Source organism: Nerophis ophidion, linkage group LG04 (assembly GCF_033978795.1).
Source record: "Nerophis ophidion isolate RoL-2023_Sa linkage group LG04, RoL_Noph_v1.0, whole genome shotgun sequence".
Classification (NCBI taxonomy): Eukaryota; Metazoa; Chordata; class Actinopteri; order Syngnathiformes; family Syngnathidae; genus Nerophis; species Nerophis ophidion.
Window position 1 is genome coordinate 4,138,922 of NC_084614.1, and position 20,612 is coordinate 4,159,533.

The 20,612-nt window shown below is 42.6% G+C and overlaps 1 protein-coding gene across 3 annotated transcripts in view; it reads left to right on the top strand.

The window, feature by feature from the left end:
• The window catches only part of pds5b (PDS5 cohesin associated factor B), a 69,946-nt gene that overhangs the window by 21,109 nt on the left and 28,225 nt on the right, over positions 1-20,612 (top strand). For all 3 annotated transcript variants that reach the window (XR_009806374.1, XM_061896786.1, XM_061896788.1), the window contains exons 9-15: positions 9,397-9,512; positions 9,750-9,844; positions 13,096-13,241; positions 17,723-17,874; positions 17,940-18,053; positions 20,301-20,382; positions 20,473-20,521. Coding sequence is in view for 2 of the 3 variants with exons in the window: in XM_061896786.1 (XP_061752770.1) it covers positions 9,397-9,512; positions 9,750-9,844; positions 13,096-13,241; positions 17,723-17,874; positions 17,940-18,053; positions 20,301-20,382; positions 20,473-20,521 (754 nt within the window). In the remaining variant the exon portion in view is untranslated. The remainder of the gene's footprint in view (positions 1-9,396; positions 9,513-9,749; positions 9,845-13,095; positions 13,242-17,722; positions 17,875-17,939; positions 18,054-20,300; positions 20,383-20,472; positions 20,522-20,612) is intronic.

Consider the following 20,612-nt stretch of genomic DNA (forward strand, 5'->3'; position numbering starts at 1 on the left):
TTACCATTAGCAATTTTACACGCCGATTTCATCCATCCATCTTCTTCCGCTTATCCGAGGTCAGGTCGCGGGGGCAACAGCCTAAGCAGAGAAACCCAGACTTCCCTCTCCCCAGCCACTTCGTCTAGCTCAGGGGTGCCCACACTTTTTCTGCAGGCGAGCTACTTTTCAATTGACCAACTCGAGGGGTTCTACCTCATTTATATATATAATTTATATTTATTTATTTATGAAAGAGACATTTTTGTAAACAAGGTAAATGTGTTTAATGATAATACAAGCATGTGTAACACATATAGATGTCTTTCTTTCACGAAGACAAGAATATAAGTTGGTGTATTACCTGATTCTGATGACTTGCATTGATTGGAATCAGACAGTAATGATGATAACGCCCACATTTTCAAATGGAGGAGAAAAAAAGTTGTCCTTTCTGTACAATACCACATGAAAGTGGTTGCTTTTTGGCATCTAATTCATCCAGCTTCCATACACTTGACAAGAAAAACATGGGCGGCAAATTCCGTAGCTTGCTTGATTGACATTCACGGCACCCGAGGGTCTTGTGAGATGACGCTGGCTGCTGCCAGTTCATTATTATGAAAAAAATGACAGAGAGGAAGGCGAGAAACACTTTTTATTTCAACAGACTTTCGCGCCGTCCCTTCCGTCAAAACTCTGCACATTTCCTATCTTCACAATAAAAGCCCTGCTTCATGCTGCCTGCGCTAACAAAATAAGAGTTTCGGAAAGCTGGCGTGCACAAGTGATGTGCACACCAGCTTTCTGAGGGATCGCTTGTGCACGCCAGTTTTCCCAGACTCTGTATTTAGTTAGCGCAGGCAGCATGAAGCAGGGCTTTTATTGTGAAGATAGGAAATGTGCAGTCGGCCTTTAGAGTTTTGACGGAAGGTACGGCGCGAGAGTCTGTTGAAATAAAAAGTGTTTCTCGCCTTCCTCTCGGTCATATTTTCTTAATAATGATCTTGCAGCAGCCAGCGTCATCTCACAAGACCCTCCGGTACCGTGAATGTCATTTAAGTGACGTCTTGGTGAAGATTGATGATCACTCATTTTTAGGTCTATTTTTTTTTTAAAGCCTGGCTGGAGATCGACTGACACACCCCCCGCGGTCGACTGGTAGCTCGCGGTCGACTGGTAGCTCGCGATTGACGTAATGGGCACCCCTGGTCTAGCTCTTCTTGGGGGATCCCGAGGCGTTCCCAGGCCAGTCGGGAGACATAGTCTTCCCAACGTGTCCTGGGTCTTCCCCGTGGCCTCCTACCGGTTGGACGTGCCCTAAACACCTCCCTAGGGAGGCGTTCGGGTGGCATCCTGACCAGATGCCCGAACCACCTCATCTGGCTCCTCTCCATGTGGAGGAGCAGCGGCTTTACTTTGAGTTCCTCCCGGATGGCAGAGCTTCTCACCCTATCTCTAAAGGAGAGACCTGGAAACTCATTTGGGCCGCTTGTTCCCGTGATCTTATCCTTTCGGTAGGGGTGTAACGGTACACAAAAATTTCGGTTTGGTACGTACCTCTGTACAGTAAGAAAACAAACTAATATAATTTTTGGGGTTATTTATGTACCAAATTTGTAAACAATGGCTTTATCCTTTTAACATTGGGAAGACTATAATAATTCTGCCCACGTTAATCCACATTAAACTGCCTCAAGTTGTTGCTTTGATCAAATAAAATGACAAAACCTTTCTTTTACATATAAAAAGTGCAACATTAAACAGTTTCAAGTCAACTCACCGTGCTTGATTTATTACAGCATTTGGGAAGCCTGTAGTTGACTTTTATTATGTAAATGTTATATTTTTGTCAACATATGTGATAGCAGGGACCCTGCTATTCAAAACTAGGCTGCTACATTACGTATGATTAATGTAAGTATAGCTGAAAAATAGTACAATAGCAATAGTAGAAACTATTCATCACTGAAATCTATGGAGTTCATGTTAGTTCATGTGAAATAACAGACAGACGGGGCTTTGCTGCCCCTAACACGCGCACATGCACGCACAGCAAAACGAGCTAACGTAACGCTAAAAGCTAATTAGCCTTCACATCACCTCAAGCCAGAACTGTGACCTGCAGTTTAAGTTTCTAAAATGTCAACGGGCTCATAGTGATGTTTGTAATAGTTGTGACTGGAAAGTGTTTTTTATAATTTGGGGAGTGTACGATGTCTGCTGCTAAACACATGTCTGCTCGACAATGAAGCATTTACAACATGCATTCTGAATACGCACTGCTGATTGGCTGTTACATCGCTCTGAATACGCACTGCTGATTGGCTTTGTATGTAACCAATCAGATGGTTGTGTGGGCGGGCCAATGCTGGGTGCTCACTGCTCAGACAGAGGCAGAAAGCAGAGCAGCTTGTTTAGACTTTAGTATACAAACTCGTTCGATACACCCTTGTACCGAACCGAAACCCCCGTACCGAAACGGTTCAATACAAATACACGTACCGTTAAACCCCTACCTTTCGGTCATGACCCAAAGCTCATGACCATAGGTGAGGATCGGAACGTAGATCGACCGGTAAATTGAGAGCTTTGCCTTCCGGCTCAGCTCCTTCTTCACCACAACGGATCGGTACAATGTCCGCATTACTGAAGACGCCGCACCGATCCGCCTGTCGATCTCACGATCCACTCTTCCCTCACTCGTGAACAAGACTCCTAGGTACTTGAACTCCTCCATTTGGCGATTTCAATGACTCTAAATTTGGCTTAGAGTTCATAGCATCTAATAGATAGTAACCATCGGTAAGTTTTCTTGCATTTTTGCAGAATTTGTGTGTAGGAAATGTCTTCCAAATTATCTTAGAAATGGTCTAATCTCCTTTAAATCAAATCCAAAAAGGGCCCCTGATATTTTTCAATTCCTCTTTATTTTTTTGCCTCTACTTTTCCATAAACGAGCTACGATGCTAACATACATTGGCGTTGCTGTTGACGTGCTACTTCTGAATTAGTTAATGAAAACCACGACTAAGAAGCACGTTACATAATTCTGGTATCGATTCCCATGTCCCGGGACTAGGTACCGTATCAGTGGAAATGTGAACGGTACCTGTCCCGAACTACTACGCTGCCCTTGTTTACAGCTCTCTGAGTCCCATTAAAGGCAGCAAGTTAGCATAAAGTCATGTTGTAAAAAACTGCAAATTGGCGCATAATTCTGGTATCGATTCCCATGTCCCGGGACTAGGTACCGTATCAGTGGAAATGTGAGCGGTATCTGTCCCGAACTACTACGCTGCCCTTGTTTACAGCTCTCTGAGTCCCATTAAAGGCAGCAAGTTAGCATAAAGTCATGTTGTAAAAAACTGCAAATTGGCGCATAATTCTGTTATCGATTCCCATGTCCCGGGACTAGGTACCGTATCAGTGGAAATGTGAGCGGTACCTGTCCCGAACTACTACGCTGCCCTTGTTTACAGCTCTCTGAGTCCCATTAAAGGCAGAAAGCAGCAAGTTAGCATAAAGTCATGTTGTAAAAAACTGCAAATTGGCGCATAATTCTGGTATCGATTCCCATGTCCTGGGACTAGGTACCGTATCAGTGGAAATGTGAGCGGTACCTGTCCTGAACTACTACGCTGCCCTTGTTTACAGCTCTCTGAGTCCCATTAAAGGCAGCAAGTTAGCATAAAGTCATGTTGTAAAAAACTGCAAATTGGCGCATAATTCTGGTATCGATTCCCATGTCCCGGGACTAGGTACCGTATCAGTGGAAATGTGAGCGGTACCTATCCCGAACTACTACGCTGCCCTTGTTTACAGCTCTCTGAGTCCCATTAAAGGCAGAAAGCAGCAAGTTAGCATAAAGTCATGTTGTAAAAAACTGCAAATTGGCGCATAATTCTGGTATCGATTCCCATGTCCCGGAACTAGGTACCGTATCAGTGGAAATGTGAACGGTACCTGTCCGGAACTACTACGCTGCCCTTGTTTACAGCTCTCTGAGTCCCATTAAAGGCAGAAAGCAGCAAGTTAGCATAAAGTCATGTTGTAAAAAACTGCATATTGGCGCATAATTCTGGTATCGATTCCCATGTCCCAGAACTAGGTACCGTATCAGTGGAAATGTAAACGGTACCTTTCCGGAACTACTACGCTGCCCTTGTTTACAGCTCTCTGAGTCCCATTAAAGGCAGCAAGTTAGCATAAAGTCATGTTGTAAAAAACTGAAAATTGGCGCATAATTCTGGTATCGATTCCCATGTCCTGGGACTAGGTACCGTATCAGTGGAAATGTGAGCGGTACCTGTCCCGAACTACTACGCTGCCCTTGTTTACAGCTCTCTGAGTCCCATTAAAGGCAGCAAGTTAGCATAAAGTCATGTTGTAAAAAACTGAAAATTGGCGCATAATTCTGGTATCGATTCCCATGTCCCAGGACTAGGTACCGTATCAGTGGAAATGTGAACGGTACCTGTCCCGAACTACTACACTGCCCTTGTTTACAGCTCTCTGAGTCCCATTAAAGGCAGAAAGCAGCAAGTTAGCATAAAGTCATGTTGTAAAAAACTGCAAATTGGCGCATAATTCTGGTATCGATTCCCATGTCCCGGAACTAGGTACCGTATCAGTGGAAATGTGAACGGTACCTGTCCGGAACTACTACGCTGCCCTTGTTTACAGCTCTCTGAGTCCCATTAAAGGCAGAAAGCAGCAAGTTAGCATAAAGTCATGTTGTAAAAAACTGCATATTGGCGCATAATTCTGGTATCGATTCCCATGTCCCAGAACTAGGTACCGTATCAGTGGAAATGTAAACGGTACCTTTCCGGAACTACTACCTGCCCTTGTTTACAGCTCTCTGAGTCCCATTAAAGGCAGCAAGTTAGCATAAAGTCATGTTGTAAAAAACTGCAAATTGGCGCATAATTCTGGTATCGATTCCCATGTCCCAGGACTAGGTACCGTATCAGTGGAAATGTGAACGGTACCTGTCCCGAACTACTACGCTGCCCTTGTTTACAGCTCTCTGAGTCCCATTAAAGGCAGAAAGCAGCAAGTTAGCATAAAGTCATGTTGTAAAAAACTGCAAATTGGCGCATAATTCTGGTATCGATTCCCGTGTCCCGGGACTAGATACCGTATCAGTGGAAATGTGAGCGGTACCTATCCCGAACTACTACGCTGCCCTTGTTTACAGCTCTCTGAGTCCCATTAAAGGCAGCAAGTTAGCATAAAGTCATGTTGTAAAAAACTGCAAATTGGCGCATAATTCTGGTATCGATTCCCATGTCCCGGGACTAGATACCGTATTAGTGGAAATGTGAGCGGTACCTATCCCGAACTACTACGCTGCCCTTGTTTACAGCTCTCTGAGTCCCATTAAAGGCAGCAAGTTAGCATAAAGTCATGTTGTAAAAAACTGCAAATTGGCGCATAATTCTGGTATCGATTCCCATGTCCCGGGACTAGGTACCGTATCAGTGGAAATGTGAGCGGTACCTGTCCCGAACTACTACGCTGCCCTTGTTTACAGCTCTCTGAGTCCCATTAAAGGCAGCAAGTTAGCATAAAGTCATGTTGTAAAAAACTGAAAATTGGCGCATAATTCTGGTATCGATTCCCATGTCCCAGGACTAGGTACCGTATCAGTGGAAATGTGAACGGTACCTGTCCCGAACTACTACACTGCCCTTGTTTACAGCTCTCTGAGTCCCATTAAAGGCAGAAAGCAGCAAGTTAGCATAAAGTCATGTTGTAAAAATCTGAAAATTGGCGCATAATTCTGGTATCGATTCCCATGTCCCAGGACTAGGTACCGTATCAGTGGAAATGTGAACGGTACCTGTCCCGAACTACTACGCTGCCCTTGTTTACAGCTCTCTGAGTCCCATTAAAGGCAGAAAGCAGCAAGTTAGCATAAAGTCATGTTGTAAAAAACTGCATATTGGCGCATAATTCTGGTATCGATTCCCATGTCCCAGAACTAGGTACCGTATCAGTGGAAATGTGAACGGTACCTGTCCGGAACTACTACGCTGCCCTTGTTTACAGCTCTCTGAGTCCCATTAAAGGCAGAAAGCAGCAAGTTAGCATAAAGTCATGTTGTAAAAAACTGCATATTGGCGCATAATTCTGGTATCGATTCCCATGTCCCGGAACTAGGTACCGTATCAGTGGAAATGTGAACGGTACCTGTCCGGAACTACTACGCTGCCCTTGTTTACAGCTCTCTGAGTCCCATTAAAGGCAGAAAGCAGCAAGTTAGCATAAAGTCATGTTGTAAAAAACTGCATATTGGCGCATAATTCTGGTATCGATTCCCATGTCCCAGAACTAGGTACCGTATCAGTGGAAATGTGAACGGTACCTGTCCCGAACTACTACGCTGCCCTTGTTTACAGCTCTCTGAGTCCCATTAAAGGCAGAAAGCAGCAAGTTAGCATAAAGTCATGTTGTAAAAAACTGCAAATTGGCGCATAATTCTGGTATCGATTCCCATGTCCCAGAACTAGGTACCGTATCAGTGGAAATGTAAACGGTACCTTTCCGGAACTACTACGCTGCCCTTGTTTACAGCTCTCTGAGTCCCATTAAAGGCAGCAAGTTAGCATAAAGTCATGTTGTAAAAAACTGCAAATTGGCGCATAATTCTGGTATCGATTCCCATGTCCCAGGACTAGGTACCGTATCAGTGGAAATGTGAACGGTACCTGTCCCGAACTACTACGCTGCCCTTGTTTACAGCTCTCTGAGTCCCATTAAAGGCAGCAAGTTAGCATAAAGTCATGTTGTAAAAAACTGCAAATTGGCGCATAATTCTGGTATCGATTCCCATGTCCCAGGACTAGGTACCGTATCAGTGGAAATGTGAACGGTACCTGTCCCGAACTACTACGCTGCCCTTGTTTACAGCTCTCTGAGTCCCATTAAAGGCAGAAAGCAGCAAGTTAGCATAAAGTCATGTTGTAAAAAACTGCAAATTGGCGCATAATTCTGGTATCGATTCCCATGTCCCGGGACTAGATACCGTATTAGTGGAAATGTGAGCGGTACCTATCCCGAACTACTACGCTGCCCTTGTTTACAGCTCTCTGAGTCCCATTAAAGGCAGCAAGTTAGCATAAAGTCATGTTGTAAAAAACTGCAAATTGGCGCATAATTCTGGTATCGATTCCCATGTCCCGGGACTAGATACCGTATTAGTGGAAATGTGAGCGGTACCTATCCCGAACTACTACGCTGCCCTTGTTTACAGCTCTCTGAGTCCCATTAAAGGCAGCAAGTTAGCATAAAGTCATGTTGTAAAAAACTGCAAATTGGCGCATAATTCTGGTATCGATTCCCATGTCCCGGGACTAGGTACCGTATCAGTGGAAATGTGAGCGGTACCTGTCCCGAACTACTACGCTGCCCTTGTTTACAGCTCTCTGAGTCCCATTAAAGGCAGCAAGTTAGCATAAAGTCATGTTGTAAAAAACTGAAAATTGGCGCATAATTCTGGTATCGATTCCCATGTCCCAGGACTAGGTACCGTATCAGTGGAAATGTGAACGGTACCTGTCCCGAACTACTACACTGCCCTTGTTTACAGCTCTCTGAGTCCCATTAAAGGCAGAAAGCAGCAAGTTAGCATAAAGTCATGTTGTAAAAATCTGAAAATTGGCGCATAATTCTGGTATCGATTCCCATGTCCCAGGACTAGGTACCGTATCAGTGGAAATGTGAACGGTACCTGTCCCGAACTACTACGCTGCCCTTGTTTACAGCTCTCTGAGTCCCATTAAAGGCAGAAAGCAGCAAGTTAGCATAAAGTCATGTTGTAAAAAACTGCATATTGGCGCATAATTCTGGTATCGATTCCCATGTCCCAGAACTAGGTACCGTATCAGTGGAAATGTGAACGGTACCTGTCCGGAACTACTACGCTGCCCTTGTTTACAGCTCTCTGAGTCCCATTAAAGGCAGAAAGCAGCAAGTTAGCATAAAGTCATGTTGTAAAAAACTGCATATTGGCGCATAATTCTGGTATCGATTCCCATGTCCCGGAACTAGGTACCGTATCAGTGGAAATGTGAACGGTACCTGTCCGGAACTACTACGCTGCCCTTGTTTACAGCTCTCTGAGTCCCATTAAAGGCAGAAAGCAGCAAGTTAGCATAAAGTCATGTTGTAAAAAACTGCATATTGGCGCATAATTCTGGTATCGATTCCCATGTCCCAGAACTAGGTACCGTATCAGTGGAAATGTGAACGGTACCTGTCCCGAACTACTACGCTGCCCTTGTTTACAGCTCTCTGAGTCCCATTAAAGGCAGAAAGCAGCAAGTTAGCATAAAGTCATGTTGTAAAAAACTGCAAATTGGCGCATAATTCTGGTATCGATTCCCATGTCCCAGAACTAGGTACCGTATCAGTGGAAATGTAAACGGTACCTTTCCGGAACTACTACGCTGCCCTTGTTTACAGCTCTCTGAGTCCCATTAAAGGCAGCAAGTTAGCATAAAGTCATGTTGTAAAAAACTGCAAATTGGCGCATAATTCTGGTATCGATTCCCATGTCCCAGGACTAGGTACCGTATCAGTGGAAATGTGAACGGTACCTGTCCCGAACTACTACGCTGCCCTTGTTTACAGCTCTCTGAGTCCCATTAAAGGCAGAAAGCAGCAAGTTAGCATAAAGTCATGTAAAAAACTCCAAATTGGCGCATAATTCTAGTATCGATTCCCATGTCCCGGGACTAGGTACCGTATCAGTGGAAATGTGAACGGTACCTGTCCCGAACTACTACGCTGCCCTTGTTTACAGCTCTCTGAGTCCCATTAAAGGCAGAAAGCAGCAAGTTAGCATAAAGTCATGTTGTAAAAAACTGCAAATTGGCGCATAATTCTGGTATCGATTCCCATGTCCTGGGACTAGGTACCGTATCAGTGGAAATGTGAGCGGTACCTGTCCCGAACTACTACGCTGCCCTTGTTTACAGCTCTCTGAGTCCCATTAAAGGCAGCAAGTTAGCATAAAGTCATGTTGTAAAAAACTGAAAATTGGCGCATAATTCTGGTATCGATTCCTATGTCCCAGGACTAGGTACCGTATCAGTGGAAATGTGAACGGTACCTGTCCCGAACTACTACGCTGCCCTTGTTTACAGCTCTCTGAGTCCCATTAAAGGCAGAAAGCAGCAAGTTAGCATAAAGTCATGTTGTAAAAAACTGCAAATTGGCGCATAATTCTGGTATCGATTCCCATGTCCCGGGACTAGGTACCGTATTAGTGGAAGTGTGAGCGGTACCTGTCCCGAACTACTACGCTGCCCTTGTTTACAGCTCTCTGAGTCCCATTAAAGGCAGAAAGCAGCAAGTTAGCATAAAGTCATGTTGTAAAAAACTGCAAATTGTTGTCTGTCCCTGCAGAGTAACGACAACGATGAGAGGCTGCAGGTGGTCAAGCTGCTGGCCAAGATGTTCGGGGCCAAGGACTCGGAGTTGGCGGCGCAGAACAAACCCCTGTGGCAGTGCTACCTGGGCAGGTAGGTGCGACTCCGCCTGGCTTTGAGCGACGATACCTCCAGGCGCGAGTTTCATCGCTTGGAAAAGTTGTCGCAAAAACGCTAACACGCCTTTTTAAAATGAAAAAACAAGACGATAGAATGTCGTACAAACAACTACAGTAGCTTTTTGAAGTCTTGTACTAATAATAATAATAATAGTAGTGTACATTCAGGCCTCAGTAAATGTGATTTCTGATCTTCTGCTGTCTTCTGAAGGTTCAATGACATCCACGTGCCCATCAGACTGGAGTGTGTCAAGTTTGCAAGCCACTGTCTGATGAACCATCCTGACCTGGCCAAGGACCTGACAGGTGCTCCATGTGCACATGACATCATCTTCTATCATGTTACTTCCCCAAGGGATCTAAGAATACATGCTTCATACAAACCCCGTTTCCATATGAGTTGGGAAATGGTGTTAGATGTAAATATAAACAGAATACAATGATTTGCAAATCCTTTTCAAGCCATATTCAGTTGAATATGCTACAAAGACAACATATTTGATGTTCAAACTGATAAACATGTTTTTTGTTGTTGCAAATAATCATTAACTTAAGAATTTGATGCCAGCAACATTTGACAAAGAAGTTGGGAAAGGAGGCAATAAATACTAAAAAAAAGTTGAGGAATGCTCATCAAACACTTATTTTGAACATCCCACAGGTGTGCAGGCTAATTGGGAACAGGGGGGTGCCATGATTGGCTATAAAAACAGCTTCCCCAAAAATGCTCAGTCTTTCACAAGAAAGGATGGGGCGAGGTACACCCTTTTGTCCACAACTGCGTGAGCAAATAGTCAAACAGTTTAAGAACAACCTTTCTCAAAGTGCAATTGCAAGAAATTTAGGGATTTCCACATCTACGCTCCATAATATCATCAAAAGGTTCAGAGAATCTGGAGAAATCACTCCACGTAAGCGGCATGGCCGGAAACCAACATTTCCGATCCCTCAGACGGCACTGTATCAAAAACCGACATCAATCTCTATAAAGGATATCACCACATGGGCTCAGGAACACTTCAGAAAACCATTGTCACTAAATCGCTACATCGGTACGTGCAAGTTAAAGCTCTACTATGCAAACCGAAAGCCGTTTATCAACAACATCCAGAAACGCCGCCGGCTTCTCTGGGCCCAGGATCATCTAAGAAGGACTAAAGCAAAATGGAAGAGTGTTTTGTGGTCTGAGGAGTCCACATTTCAAATTGTTTTTGGAAATATTCGACATTGGGAAAGGGGAAGAGAACCATCCAGACTGTTATCGACGCAAAGTTGAAAAGCCAGCATGTGTGATGGTATGGGGGTGCATTAGTGCCCAAGGCATGGGTAACTTACACATCTGTGAAGGCACCATTAATGCTGAAAGGTACATACAGGTTTTGGAACAACATATGCTGCCATCTAAGCGTTGTCTTTTTCATGGACGCCCCTGCTTATTTCAGCAAGACAATGCCAAGCCATATTCAGCACGTGTTACAACAGCGTGGCTTCGTGAAAAAAGAGTGCGGGTACTTTCCTGGCCCGCCTGCAGTCCAGACCTGTCTCCCATGGAAAATGTGTGGCGCTTTATGAAGCGTAAAATACGACTATTGAACGACTGAAGCTCTACATAAAACAAGAATGGGAAAGAATTCCACTTTCAAAGCTTCAACAATTAGTTTCCTCAGTTCCCAAACGTTTATTGAGTGTTGTCAAAAGAAAAGGTGATGTAACACAGTGGTGAACATGCCCTTTCCCAACTACTTTGGCACGTGTGGCAGACATGAAATTCTAAGTTAATTATCCATTCATCCATTTTCTACCGCTTATTCCCTTTTGGGGTCACGGGGGGCGCTGGCGCCTATCTCAGCTACAATCGGGCGGAAGGCGGGGTACACCCTGGACAAGTCGCCACCTCATCGCAGGGCCAACACAGATAGACAGACAACATTCACACACTAGGGCCAATTTAGTGTTGCCAATCAACCTATCCCCAGGTGCATGTCTTTGGAAGTGGGAGGAAGCCGGAGTACCCGGAGGGAACCCACGCAGTCACGGGGAGAACATGCAAACTCCACACAGAAAGATCCCGAGCCTGGATTTGAACCCAGGACTGCAGGACCTTCGTATTGTGAGGCAGACGCAGTAACCCCTCTGCCACCGTGAAGCCCAAGTTAATTATTATTTGCAAAAAAAAAATAAAGTTTATGAGTTTGAACATAAACTTTGGTACAGCAGTGTACCAAAATGTACTTTGATACTTTTCTAAATAAAGGGGACCACAAAAAAAATCATTATTAGCTTTATTTGAACAAAAAATCTTAGGGAACCTGAAACATATGTTTATTATTGTCATTTAGTCCTTAAATAAAATGTTGAACATACTAGACAACTTGTCTTTTAGTAGTAAGTAAACAAACAAAGACTCCTAATTAGTCTGCAGTAACATATTTTGTCATTTATACACCTAATATGTTGTCTGCATTATAAGGGACAAACTGTAAAAAATTATTATTAATCTACTTTTTCATTTACTCTGAATATCTGCTTATTTTATGTTTCAACATGTTCTATCTAAACTTCCGTCAAAATGTACTAATCACTTATTCTTCTCTTCTTTGATACTTGACCTTATTTTTGGACGATACCACACTTTCAGGTATTAATCCGAGCTCTTGTTAGCGGTGACGCCGGTGAGCTATTGCATCCTCCTACGGTGTGTAGTGAAGTATCTTTAGCTATTCCTCGTCCTCCAGGGATAATACTACTTGAAGAGGCTAAAACAATGCCGATTGCGGATAGACATTAGCTGCTAACTAGATAGCCATGTCTTAAAGCAGCTCTTCCTGAGGGTGTTTCAGTGTTAGAACTTCACCTTTATCGTCACTTTTTACTCTAAAATGCGTCAATTCTCGATTTTCTGTCTACACACTGTGTCTGCTTGTAAGTACTCAGTGTGTGTGCGCTGCCGAACATAGTCTTCTGCTCCTAAACCAGCAATGTCATCACGTGACGACGACGCGCCGTCATGCTTGTAAAAAAATGATAATAATAATATGGCGAACCGGTACTTTTCAGACAGAGTATAGTACCACTTTTGATTCATTAGCACCGCAATACTATACTAGTACCGGTATACCCTGCAACTGTCTATCATTCACAATACATGTACACGTAGTAAGTCCAAAATGTAAGTTTCCAAACCATCATTTGTCCAAAAGTAATCGTTATTGGCTCCCACAAAGTGCATGATTTGCATTGTTGTTACTTGGGAAGGGATCTGTGGTTCCTACGTCTACGTCACGTGACTAGCGAGCTCATTATCTCTCATACTATTTGGATCATATCTATTTACTCGCAAACTCTCTCGGTATCATAAATCAAATGTATATGATAATATATTCAATACATAGACATCCTGTTTTCCCACTCCACTGGTACTTTAAGGCTGGTAAAGGCAGTAATACAGCATCAATCACAAACCAAGCAAATTTGGAGGGTAACCTTTGCCCAAAAGACAAATGCAATAATAAATGTGTTATCTCCAGCATCACAACAGTCCTTGTCTTCCCTCGCAGAATACCTGCGGGTCAGGTCACACGACCCCGAGGAGGCCATTCGCCACGATGTCATCGTTTCCATCGTAACCGCCGCCAAGAAGGACCTGTCTCTCGTCAACGACGCCTTGCTCAACTTTGTGAAAGAGCGGACGCTGGACAAGAGAGTAAGAAAGACGTTTGTGTGTCAGCTCTAAGGAATGGTACTAAGCTCGGTACTTGTACTACCGAGTACTGATATATGTAAGGTCAATGGGTACTATATTTCGCGACGTCACATCCTGTCGCGGACTTAACTCGGGCGTCAGCGCTCGACGAGCAAATTCAAACTCTCCAAGAATGCCGGCTAGAAAGTGCTTAAGTCCCCTAGCTAAATGCTAATTTACATAGCATATGCCATATACATGCTATCCAGTATCAACACCTCCGAATATGTTAATGAACACTACAACTGACATAAATGTTTACAAACAACCCGTGTGTAATCAGTACAATACTTACAGTGTGAACACTTCGTAGGGCACAACATAACGCATTCCGCTTCATAGAAAAAGCTACTCCCTGGTTAGACGATTTACCAGAAGTGTAAACAAAGAAGATATAATTATTTTCAATGTCCAATACAAATGTTCTTAGATTGTGTTATTAAAGGCGCCATATGATGATTTTTTTTCTACATTTAAACACTTCCTTGGGTTCTACATCGGCGTTTTTCAACCACTGTGCAGTGGCAGTCTGGTGTGCCGTGGGAGATGATCTAATTTCACCTATTTGGGTTAAAAATATTTTTTGCAAACTAGTAATTATAGTCTGCAAATGATGTGTTGTTGTTGAGTTTCGGTGCTGTCTAGAGCTCAGCAGCCAGTAGCTAATTGCTTTGTAGGTGATGGAAAGAGCGGGAGGCAACGTGCAGGTAAAAAAGTATCTAATGCTTAAACCAAAAATAAACAAAAGGTGAGTGTCCTTACGAAAAGGCATTGAAGCTTAGGTAAGGCTAAAATTGAACCGGCTACAAAATAAAAACAGAATGCTGGACGACAGCAAAGACTTACTGTGGAGCAGATGGCGTCCACAAAGTATGTCCGAGCATGACATGGGGCTGTATAGCTCGGTTGGTAGAGCGCCCGTGCCAGCAACTTGAGGGTTGCAGGTTCGATCCCCGCTTCCGCCATCCTAATCACTGCCGTTGTGTCCTTGGGCAAGGCACTTAACCCACCTGCTCCCAGTGCCACCCACACTGCTTTAAATGTAACTTAGATATTGGGTTTCACTATGTAAAAGCGCTTTGAGTCACTAGAGAAAAGCGCTATATAAATATAATTCACTTCACTTCACATGACAATCAACAATGTCCCCCACAAAGAAGGATAAAAACAACAGAAATATTCTTGATTTCTAAAACAAAGTAGATGCGGGAAATATCACTCAAAGGAAGACATGAAACTGCTACAGGAAAATACCCCCAAAAAAGAAAAAGCCACAAAAATAGGAGCGCAAGACAAGAAGTAAAACACAAGATGCACGCATGGTTCTGCTTTAAAGTCATATCCAACAATTGTGACAACAAATTTTTACTGTCAACTGAGTTATGTTTTTTTTCAATGATTTCTGCTGGTGGTGTGCCTCCCCGCATTTTTTCAACAGATTTTTGGTAAAAAATGTAGCAAAATTAGGTTTTGACTGACCATTTTCTAGTCCCGCCCACTTTTTGTTTTTTTTAACACTTCCATTTCGAGTTTACTGACAGATACATAAGTGCGGATTAGGGTTGTCCTGATACCAATATTTTGATATTGATACCTTTCGATGATTTTCTCAATTAAGGGGACCACAAAAAATGTCATTATTGTCTTTATTTTACAAAAATGTTAGCGTACATGAAACATAAGTTTATTGTTGTAATTTAGTCCTTAAATAAAATAGTGAACATACTAGACAACTTGTCTTTTAGTAGTAAGTAAACAAACAAAGACTCCTAATTAGTCTGCAGTAACATATTGTGTCATTTGTACACCTATTATTATGTCAACATTATGAGGGACACACTGTAAAAAATTATTATAAATCTACTTGTTCATTTACTGTTAATACCGTATTTCCTTGAATTGCCGCCGGATATGTAGTATGCGCCTGCCTTGAATTACTGCCGGGTCAAACTCGCTTCGCAAAATAATTAGCACATGCTTAGTATTACCGCCGGGTCGAACTCGTGACGTCACGAGTGACACTTCCCCTGTCATCATTTTCAAAATGGAGGAGGCTGATTTCAATACCGGTAATTTGAAATCGCATAAAGGGAAGAAGATTAAGAACTATTCAGTAGGATTTAAAGTTCAAGCTATAGAATACCGGTATTCTAAAAAGAACAGTAAGCAGCTGTTTAATTAATATACCGTAGCTGCGTGTGTCAAATATGAGTCATTAAATGACTCCCGCCTCCTGGTGGTAGAGGGCGCTAGTGACGTGATATCTGCTGGGAACGGATTTGACCAGGGGAGTGCACGACGGACCTTTAAAGGGGAACATTATCAGCAGACCTATGTAAGCGTCAATATATACCTTGATGGTGCAGAAAAAAGACCATCTATTTTTTTATAACCGATTTCTGAACTCCAAATGGGTGAATTTTGGCCAATTAAACGCCTTTCTGTTTATCGGGCTGGAGGCGATGACGTCAGAATGTGACGTTGCCAAGGTAACACACCCGCCATTTTCATTTTCAACACATTACAAACACCGGGTCTCAGCTCTGTTATTTTCCGTTTTTTTGACTATTTTTTGGAACCTTGGAGACATCATGCCTCGTGGGTGTGTTGTCGGAGGGTGTAACAACACTAACAGGGAGGGATTCAAGTTGCACCACTGGCCCGAAGATGCCAGTGTCTGCCGCCAGACCCCCATTGAATGTGCCGGAGTGTCTCCACATTTTACCGGCGATGCTAAGGCAGACATGGCACAGAGATGTATGGATAACTTGCAGATGCATTTGCAACGATAGTCAACGAAATCACAAAGGTGAGTTTTGTTGATGTTGACTGCCAGCTAATCGATGCTAACATGCTATTTACCGGCGGTGCTAAAGCAGACATGGCACAGAGATGTATGGATAACCTGCAGATGCATTTGCAACTATATTACGTTTCCTTCCACCCACATTTAATGCGAAACAAACACTTACCAATCGACGGATTTAAGTTGCTCCAGTGTCAAAGGATGCGAAAGTCCTGATCGTTTGGTCCGCACATTTTACTGGCGATGCTAACGCAGCTATTCGGCCATGCTATGGCTATGAATAGCGTCAATAGCTTCAGTTTCTTCTTCAATATTTTTATACTCCAACCATCTGTTTCAATACATGCGTAATCTGTTGAATCGCTTAAGTCGCTGAAATCCGAGTTTGAATCCGAGCTAATGTCGCTATATCTTGCTGTGGTATTCCCATTGTTTGTTTACATTGGCAGCACTGTGTGACGTCATAGGGAAATGGCCAGTGTCTTCGCAGAGAGTCGAAAATAAGGCACTTTAAAGCTTTATTTAGGGATATTCCGAGACCGGTAAAATTTTGAAAAAAACTTAAAAAAATACAACAAGCCACTGGGAACTGATTTTTATTGTTTTTAACCCTTTTGAAATTGTGATAATGTTCCCCTTTAAGGATGTAACACCACTATATGCTGGCTATGTAAACAACCGGGCTGAAATAAAGCATGTTCCAGTCCTAAATATCCAGTGTATTATTTATACAATAACACTTCATGGTGGCAGCGGTGGGATAAAGAGATCACCCACGGAGCAGAACGGGAGGGGGAGTTGTCCGAGGATAATTCTGTCGTCGCCCGCACATGAGGAGCCGAGCTAATTGATAGCAGCGGTCTGATAGCAGTTTTCTAAACTGGACTTTCAATCGACTGAAGAAAGATAAGGAAGTCTTCTATAAACAAGTTATCGATGCTTTTGATCAGAAAGAGCTGGCATGGACTTCATTTATAAGTCAATACCGTTTATTTTTATTAGATGTGCTTTTCATGATGGTATCCTTACATCACACTCAAATTTTTACTGCATGCCTTTGTTTTAAAATAATTAGCGCATGCTTGCCTTTGGTAATCGCCGAAGTGAGAAGAGGTTTTAAATTAATTAGAGCCCCGGCAGCAATTCAAGGAAATACGGTATCTGCTTATTTTCTGCTTAAACATGTTCTATCTACACTTCCTTGTGATACCACACATTTAGGTATGGATCCGATACCAAGAAGTTACAGGATCATACATTGTTCATATTCAAAGTCCTCGTGTGTCCATGGACATATTTATGAATTTTTTTTCTTTTTTTAAAGAAAAAAGATTTTGCGACGATAAAAAACAATATCGATGTAATTATAGTAGTATCGACTAGATTATTGTTCTTAGTATCATGGGGCGGCATGGTGTAGTGGTTAGAGCCGCCGTGCTAGAAACCTGAGGGTTGCAGGTTTTCGCTCCCCGCCTTTTGACATCCAAATCGCTGCCATTGTGTCCCTGGTCCAGTTTTGATGTTAAAGGTCTAAAAAAAATGATGCAGAACATCCGGCGAGCCGGATTGAAAATCTTAACGTGCCGTAATTTGCCAGGTCTGGTTTAACTGATCCGCTTTTGCCTTTCCTCGTCAGTGGCGTGTGCGCAAGGAGGCCATGATGGGCCTGGCGTCCATCTACAGGAAGTACTCTCTGCAGGGTGAAGGGGGGCGCGAGGCGTCCAAGCAGATTTCGTGGATCAAAGATAAGCTGCTGCACATCTACTACCAGAACAGTATTGACGACAGGTAAACACCGGGAGGGAAGAAAGGTACGCATCTTCACTTCTTCACTGCTCCTCTTGGTTGTCCAGGCTACTGGTGGAGCGGGTCTTTGCCCAGTACATGGTTCCTCACAACCTGGAGACAGCAGAGAGGATGAAGTGTCTCTACTACCTCTATGCCACCTTGGACACAAACGCTGTCAAGTAAGTCAACCACAGTTTTGGACTTCCTTAAACATATAGCCAAAGATGTGTGAAGGAATATGCATTGTTATGATTTGTACAGGGTTTCCACTTAATGGAACTTAACAGTGGCACGGCACCACACCTTGAAATATGTTTTTTTTTATGTGAAAACAAATTAAAGTAGCCTCCAGAAGTCAGACGCTATTTTTAACTTTTAAGGCCAATCCTGTGATAATAAGCGGCACAATTCCAGCAAGTTTTGCCTCCAGAAGAAGTCGGACACTATTTTTGACTTCTATTGCCAATCCTGTGCTAATAAGCGGCACAATTCCAACAGGTTTAACCTCACCTGCAAAGACACAACACTTTTTTATTCTCCCCAATCCGATTTCAGGCACTGACGGTGTGTTTGTGATCATGGGAAAAGTGAACATCAGATGAAAACCATACAAACATAAAACATTACCACCAGCAGATTGTTACAGTATGAATGGATTTATATTATGTGTGCACCATTTTTCCATCGACTCTTAAATGCAACTTAGGTTATTTTAGGCATGTGCTTTACGAACAACAAAGATGACTAATTCATTCATAAATATTTTTTTTATGCTGTTACAAAAAATAAAATGACATTAAAATGTACATTTATTAGAAAGGAAAGTCAAAAAAAACAATTAACCTTCTTTATGTAAAAAAAAAAATGGCAGAAATAAATACGAACACCAAATCTAACCTCCCTCAAAAAGAAAAGAAGCATTTTGTGATGATGTTTAAAAAGCTGAGGTATTGTTTTTTAACAAAAATAAGAGAAAATATCCTCAAACGTCACATGTTGCCACTGGCCGTGTTTTCGCAAGTGATCATCTTCCGGCCGTAAAAACACGAGTGATGACGTCACGACTATTGTTGACAAATATAATTGTCGGCGACAAATTTTATTGTTGACAATGTCGATTAATCGTTGCACGCCTGTTAACAAGTGATGCACCGAAAAACCGGAAGTTAACAAAACGCACGCTGTTGTCTGGAGCGTTGTCAGCATGTCTGTGATGGAGCCTTGTGAGCATGTCTGTGATGGAGCGTTGTCAGCATGTCTGTGATGGAGCCTTGTCAGCACGTCTGTGATGGAGCCTTGTCAGCATGTCTTTGATGGAGCCTTGTCAGCACGTCTGTGATGGAGCTTTGTCAGCACGTCTGTGATAGAGCGTTGTCAGCATGTCTGTGATAGAGCGTTGTCAGCATGTCTGTGATGGAACGTTGTCAGCATGTCTGTGATGGAGCCTTGTCAGCACGTCTGTGATGGAGCGTTGTCAGCATGTCTGTGATGCAGCGTTGTCAGCACGTCTGTGATGGAGCGTTGTCAGCATGTCTGTGATGTAGACATTATTTCTACATGTATTGCAAATATACCCCCAGACAGCCATCTACAAAATGTTCAAATATTAATAGGACAGTGGCGGCATTTAGGGAAAGAAAGTCCAACTGCAAGTTTGACGTCATGCTCACTGCGGCTAGCCTCTTTATGGACATGGAGGGACAGAAGTAGTCTGTAAACACGAGTGCATGCTATAACACCAGAAGATGCTGGATTTTTTGCCAGCGGTTTTTAATTTAAAAAATAAGTTATTTGCAATCACTTTTTGTATCATATTTCTACACATTGTGTTTGCTGATGTTGTTCTGTTGTCTTTGTCTTTGTCTTATTCCCTGCAATTTCGCCCTCTGTCTTCCTTTTTTCTTCTTCTTTTCAGCCTCTCCTGCTCCAGTCCGGCTGCGCCAAACAATAAATACAAATCCATTTAATAAAGTCAAATACAAATAAGTCAACAAGTAACGTTGTCCCACCCAAGGGGAAATAGGTAAAACACTGATAAAGCATAGCCTAGCTATACTATAACAATCTATAAGGTTAATATGGTCTGCTTCTCTTTCTTCCCCTCTATCTCTTTCGTAATGTAAATCTGTACAGCAAATATGGGCATCTCCATCAACAATATGATTAGTCTAAGTGGCTGGAAAGGAGAAAAAAAATTGTAATTTAAAGTCCAAAGGCACTTGAACATTTTTCAATAAAGAACATTGTACAAAAAGAAACATTTGGAATTTTGGCAAAAGGTTTTAAGTGTATGTATACATTTTCTTAGCCTTTTTAGAGAAATACTATAATCATAGCAGATTATGCAAATTATGTGATGACATGTTGGCAGTCACCCTGTTTATATGAGTATTTTAAGGATGTGTCTTTCACGTTTCCCCTCGCAGAGCTCTCAATGAGATGTGGAAATGTCAGAATCTGCTGAGGCACCATGTAAAAGATCTGCTGGACCTGGTCAAAAAACCCAAGGTACCTGATCACCACAAAGACTGAAGAAGAGAACCTGAGGATTTGTTGAAATATACGTGTTTACTTTTTTTGTATTTTTTTTTTTTACAGTCTGAATCATCTAGCAAGGCTGTTTTTGCCAAAGTCATGGTCATCACAAGTAAGTAACCTTCCCTGGAAGTCAAACAGTCCAAGTTTGTGGATTTTCATTGAATCCCAAGGGGGAACTGCACTTTTTTGGGGAATTTTGC